Source organism: Rattus norvegicus, chromosome 17 (genome assembly GCF_036323735.1).
Source record: "Rattus norvegicus strain BN/NHsdMcwi chromosome 17, GRCr8, whole genome shotgun sequence".
Classification (NCBI taxonomy): Eukaryota; Metazoa; Chordata; class Mammalia; order Rodentia; family Muridae; genus Rattus; species Rattus norvegicus.
Window position 1 is genome coordinate 47,447,096 of NC_086035.1, and position 6,000 is coordinate 47,453,095.

The following is a 6,000-nucleotide window of genomic DNA, read 5'->3' on the forward strand; positions in this document are numbered from 1 at the left end:
CTGACAAAAAAGATGACAAATTAAGTCAGACACCCACAAGCAAATTTGTTCCCAAAAAGAGATTTCAAAGGCTCTGTGCTTCCCAGTCATCTGAGCCGAACTTGTTAAAGTAGTTTCGCGTAATATTTTTACATTTTCCTTTATCAATATTATTAAAGTTTGCAATCACAGACGTATCTAAGTGAACTTCAAAACTAACTTGGTTTTGATTTTATTAAATGCTATTTATTGTTATGTGGACCTCCTGAAACACGACTCTGAAATTAAATAATTTATTCAGCTGTTTTCTTCTGTTTATGACATGCATTGTTAATTTACCCCGATTAATTCATTTAAAGAAAATAAAGGAACATGTAACTATTTCTACTAGTTTGTCTGAAAGAATGCCATATCCCTTAAAAATTCAAAATTATGGGGTTGGGGATTTGGCTCAGTGGTAGAGCACTTGCCTAGGAAGCGCAAGGTCCTGGGTTCAATCCCCAGCCCCGGAAAAAAAAAAAAAAAAAAAAGCACAAAAATTCAAAATTATCTCCCATTGCTTATGTGCTCAGAATGAGAACATCTGGGAGTCACTAGAATACATTAACCATATAAAAATGTACTACTAAAAGAATTGAGCAAAATAAACTTGAAGCATTTTCATATAAATTCCAGAAAAGATTCAAAATGTTTCAATTAAGCTATTGCATATTTTAAACTGAAAAGCCCGTTTTTATTATCCAAGGTGAGACTACGGAATGAGCAGGGAAAGGCTTTCTGATTTTTCCTTTTTAAAATTTGTCCTAAGTACCAGAAACAGTTGAAACACTGAGCAGGAAGAACCCCAAGAATGATGGGGAAACAAACGCGACTATCTCTGGCGTTTAATTTTGAAACTGCCCGCGAAACGCCGATTGGCTAGCGAAGCCACAAATCAGGACACTGTAAAGATGAGTCTAACTTTCAGTTTTGGTAAATTAATCCAAAGGAAAAAGTTTACGGAGCACTGTACTCAAAAGCAGTGTTGTCTGTACTCGGCCCTTAGGCATGCATTTCACCGAACCTCTTCAATTGTCACCTTCCTTTAGTCTTTAGCTTTCTAAGCAAACTCGAAGTGCAACATTCTTTCAGTAAGGTGAGTGGCTCTGAAAAGAGCCTTTGGGTTAGGAGTGAGTTAAGATGAACTCACTTGGAGCTGGTGTACTTGGTGACCGCCTTGGTGCCCTCGGACACAGCGTGCTTGGCCAGCTCCCCGGGCAGCAGCAGGCGCACGGCCGTCTGGATCTCCCGGGACGTGATGGTCGAGCGCTTGTTGTAATGCGCTAGACGCGACGCCTCGCCCGCGATGCGCTCGAAGATGTCGTTCACGAACGAGTTCATGATGCCCATGGCCTTAGAAGAGATGCCCGTGTCCGGGTGCACTTGCTTCAGCACCTTGTACACGTACACCGAGTAGCTCTCCTTGCGGCTGCGCTTGCGCTTCTTGCCGTCCTTCTTCTGCGCCTTGGTCACGGCCTTCTTGGAGCCCTTCTTCGGGGCGGGAGCGGACTTCGCGGGCTCAGGCATAGCGAAAATGAAACACCAAACAAAGGAAAATAGGACCGAACAACTGTACGGTTTCTGCACAGGCTGACTTTTAAAGAAACTTGTGGCTTTGGTTAGCGCGAACTAACAATCGTCATCCACTAAATACCCAATCATAGCAAGGGTTTTTCTAACCAACTGTGTTATTGGTCTAGGCGAATAGTTCCATGTAACCAATGAAATTGCTACTTTTTCACGCCCTGCGTTGCGTATAAGTGCCACAGCATAGCGGTATCTTCTCTCAGTGAGTAGATTCTAGTTTTCGTTTCTTTGCTATGTCTGGACGTGGGAAGCAGGGCGGCAAGGCTCGCGCCAAGGCCAAGACCCGGTCCTCCCGGGCGGGCCTGCAGTTTCCCGTGGGCCGCGTGCACCGTCTGCTGCGTAAGGGCAACTATTCGGAGCGGGTGGGCGCCGGCGCCCCGGTGTACCTGGCGGCCGTGCTGGAGTACCTGACGGCCGAGATCCTGGAGCTGGCGGGCAACGCAGCGAGGGACAACAAGAAGACGCGCATCATCCCGCGCCACCTGCAGCTGGCCATCCGCAACGACGAGGAGCTCAACAAGCTGCTGGGCCGCGTGACCATCGCACAGGGCGGCGTTCTGCCAAACATCCAGGCGGTGCTGCTGCCCAAGAAGACCGAGAGCCACCACAAGGCTAAGGGGAAGTAAGACCAGGGATCACCAAAGGCTCTTTTCAGAGCCACCTATAAGAACACACGGAGGAGCTGTGCTAATTAGAATGGTAGTTGGGTCAATGAGTGCAACACTATGGACAGAGAAACATTAAGTTAAGCCAGTCCTAGGTTTATTCTCAAGGATTAATGAATCAAACTGCCAAGTTTTAATTTACTGCCCAGTAAGTATTAGTACCTCTTAAGTTCTAATGCTTCAGGCCAGGAACGTTCCCTGTATTATTAAAAGATCATTGTTTGTTCTTGTATAGCATTCTAGGAGGAATAGCAAGTTATCTAATAGATTGTTCTTTCACTCAGCATTTACAGAATGACTTATGTTAAAATCTGTCATTTCTTTAAGCCTCAGCCATTTTAAAACGTTTTTTTTTTTCTTTTTTTCGGAGCTGGGGACCGAACCCAGGGCCTTGCGCTTGCTAGCCAAGTGCTCTACCACTGAGCCAAATCTCCAACCCTTTAGCCTCAGCCATTTGTTCAGTCTTTTACCCCTTTTCATCTTGGCCTTTGTTTTGTAAAGCGTTTAGGGCAAGTATTTCGTGGGTTGGTACTGAGTGAACCTTGGGATGCACATGTTAAAGTTTACTACGGTGGTACAGGCTTTAAGGAGCCTGAGGTTAAAGAAAAGAAAGTTTAAAATAAAGTCTCTGCTGTCAAGGGACTTAAAAACAATTCAGTGTATTTCTAAAGGTAGAAATTAGCAATTCTGGAAAGGAAATGTTTTAAAATCATGTACTAAATTTATTAGTAGAGTTATATTTTATCTGAAGCCAACTTTCAGTACATGTGGATAGTAGTTACTTTGAAAGAGTCATTTGGGGGCCTAGAGAAGCGGCCAGTCCTGCAGGGTTAGAGTTAGGTGTCACACATCCTGTTTTGGCATCCTGGGCACTGACACTGAGACATCAAATTTGCACATGAAATCAAAAAATGAAATAAAGGGCAGAGAGAAGCTAGAATCAAAGGCCATCTCCTGTCATCTCACATGTTGAGTACCTGTTATGTCCTGAGCCAAACTCCGGTTACATGGACTAAATAGAACACACATCATTCTTGTACATGTGGAACTTGATGGAAGACATGATCAGACCACCAATCAAAAAATGTAGATATCCTGTTGCATCTCCCAGCTTGCTTGGTATTCTATAATCAAATCTTCATGTTTGATAGTATTCAAATGACAAATTTGAAACTCAGAGGAGTAAGAAACTCTAGCTTTGTCACTTTTTATTGTTAATTTCTTTTTCTCATGAGACTTGGTCTTCCTCAGAGAAAGCAGAGATATGATATTACCTCCAGGACACCTAGGGAGAAGTGCCAGCATTTGCTTTCAGGCCAAACTCATCATTTTACCTGGATTCCTAAAATAGCCATTTGCTTGCTTCCAGGCTCACCAAAGTCAGTCTTCAGTGTAGTCCTTGTTTTCTCTACTGAGTGGAGAAGACAGGCTCTTAATGTGCCTCCTCACTGCTCTCTGATACAGCCCTAAGACTCTTCATGGTTTGTCCCTTCCTACCTCCCTGTGACTTTGGGTCGTAATGCCTGCATAGTTGAAAACACACACACACACACACACACACACACACACACACACACACACACACACACACACGGGGGGGGGGTGGTGGTGGTGGTGGCAGAGACAGAGAGACTGGCAGAAAAACAACAAACAAAACAAAAATCCACACAACTCTCACCTGAAAGGGAATAAGAAACACTGTATTCTAGAGGTTTCTCCAAATTTTATGCTCCAACGTGGACGTTTTATGAAGTTAGAGAACAATGCCACGAGTAAAGATGGGTTTAAACACATTGATGGGTACATCAGATATATATATATATATATATATATATATATATATATATATATACATATATATATATATATATATATATATATATATATATATATATATATATATATATAAATATTTGTACTGGGGGAAGGAGTAGAAAAGAAAGCAGCCTCTATACTGGGCCCTATTCAGTGGCAGCTTCTTGTTCCATAGGGTTAAGGAAGACTTTGAGGAAATAAAAGTTGTTTGGAAAAATCCAGGTGCAGTTGCTTTGTATGCTGTGATAGGAGAGATGAAGTGAAGTGTGAGGGCCCCTCACACCCTCCATCTTGCCCTGGAAGCCTGGGGTGGAGAAAATGCCACTTTCATTCCTGCTTCTTGGGGTTATTTACGGCCACATAGTGATAGAGGACCACAAGCAAGAAAAGCGACACGCCCAGCTTGTTGGCGGAAGATGGTGAGCTGCACGTTTGTGATCATCCTGACTAGCTCCACCCGACTCCGACCCTACTGCCACACTAACTTGAGGTAGGCGACCTGAGCCCATCAGAGAGATATTTACAGCCATGTGGGAGAATATTTTCTATAGATCTCAGATACTATCTGATGACATTCTTGGCTTTTGGATTGGTGGAAACTACTGGGCTGCTATGTTGAGGTTGCAAACGGTTTTTATCTATTAGTCACATAGTGTTAGACATAGAGGATCACATTCAGGAGCATAAAGGTACCAAAGAGAAGCCAACCAGCCTCAGGACAAATGACACTGCAGTTTCACTGTTAAGTTTGCATCCCTCTCATATATGTAGTTCTTGTCAACCAGTCTTTGAAGATACAGTTTCTTTCCATGAATTTTCTTGATAGATACTAATTTAGAAGTTGTGGGGAAAATTTTACAGGGATTAAAAAACAAAGTGTTCATTTTACTTGTACTGTACATACAGTATTGTGCGTAGCAGTCACAGCTGAATCCCCAGCCTCAAAAATTTTGCTCAAACTTCACAAAACTATCACTTGGATATTTTCTTGAAAATATTTGGTGAAAGTTGATTAAATAGAAAATATTTGAGAAGAAATGAGGTTGGCAATAGGGACGATGAAATTTTAGTATAAAAATTAATTTAATATGGTCACAATAGAATTTCAGTAACGACCCTAAGTATAGTGAAGAAAAATTCACTTACATGTGAAAAATGACTTTAAATTTAAAAGGACTCACCAAGTCATGCAGATGAATAATTCACCGGTTTATGCGATAGCTTTTTGAAAGTTTTAACTAAAAATATCATTTGAAATGTGGTCACTGTTAGAGAAAGAACACAAGGCAATTCACAGCACGTTTTACATGTTAGAAAGTCCTTTTTTTGTTTTTTAAGTCTTCCCTTCCCCCATGGCGGCGGGCGCAAATTGCCGCCTCCTCCTTGCAGGTTCTCATTTCGGTCCGCCCCCTGCCGTATAAAAGCGGGCGCCCAGGCTCGGTGTTAGCATAGCTGCTCTGGGCTCCTCAGAGTGCAGTCATGTCTGGCCGAGGCAAGGGCGGGAAGGGTCTGGGCAAAGGCGGCGCTAAGCGCCACCGCAAAGTCCTGCGCGACAACATCCAGGGCATCACCAAGCCCGCCATCCGCCGCCTGGCCCGGCGGGGAGGAGTGAAGCGCATCTCCGGCCTCATCTACGAGGAGACCCGCGGTGTGCTGAAGGTGTTCCTGGAGAACGTGATCCGCGACGCCGTCACCTACACGGAGCACGCCAAGCGCAAGACCGTCACCGCCATGGACGTGGTCTACGCGCTTAAACGCCAGGGCCGCACCCTCTACGGCTTTGGCGGCTAAACCCCAGTGCTTTCCTCCATTACTGCTAAAGGCCCTTTTCAGGGCCACCCACATAACTCCCTGAAGCGCTGTAGCGTAGTTTTTGATGTGCAGTATCCAGTGAGGATGGGAAATAGTTGCTATG

The 6,000-nt window shown here is 44.0% G+C and overlaps 2 protein-coding genes and 1 pseudogene across 2 annotated transcripts; 1 reads left to right on the forward strand and 2 right to left on the reverse strand.

Moving 5' to 3' along the window:
- Positions 1-1,117: 1,117 nt before the first annotated feature.
- Positions 1,118-1,588, reverse strand: H2bcl1 (H2B clustered histone like 1). The gene has a single exon (NM_001409088.1). It carries the CDS (start codon positions 1,543-1,545, stop codon positions 1,165-1,167), a length of 381 nt encoding a protein of 126 aa, NP_001396017.1. The 5' UTR covers positions 1,546-1,588; the 3' UTR covers positions 1,118-1,164.
- A 218-nt stretch (positions 1,589-1,806) lies between these two features.
- Positions 1,807-2,267, forward strand: hist1h2ail2 (histone cluster 1, H2ai-like2). Its single transcript, NM_001408761.1, has one exon. It carries the CDS (start codon positions 1,839-1,841, stop codon positions 2,229-2,231), a length of 393 nt encoding a protein of 130 aa, NP_001395690.1. The 5' UTR covers positions 1,807-1,838; the 3' UTR covers positions 2,232-2,267.
- Positions 2,268-4,100: 1,833 nt separating this feature from the next.
- Positions 4,101-5,617, reverse strand: Ost4-ps1 (oligosaccharyltransferase complex subunit 4, non-catalytic, pseudogene 1; annotated as a pseudogene).
- Between the last annotated feature and the right edge of the window lie 383 nt (positions 5,618-6,000).

What these genes read in the sequence shown, in the direction of transcription:
- H2bcl1 (NM_001409088.1), bottom strand. Translation starts at nt 1,545, where the DNA reads ATGCCTGAGCCCGCGAAGTCCGCTCCCGCCCCGAAGAAGGGCTCCAAG.
- hist1h2ail2 (NM_001408761.1), top strand. Translation starts at nt 1,839, where the DNA reads ATGTCTGGACGTGGGAAGCAGGGCGGCAAGGCTCGCGCCAAGGCCAAG.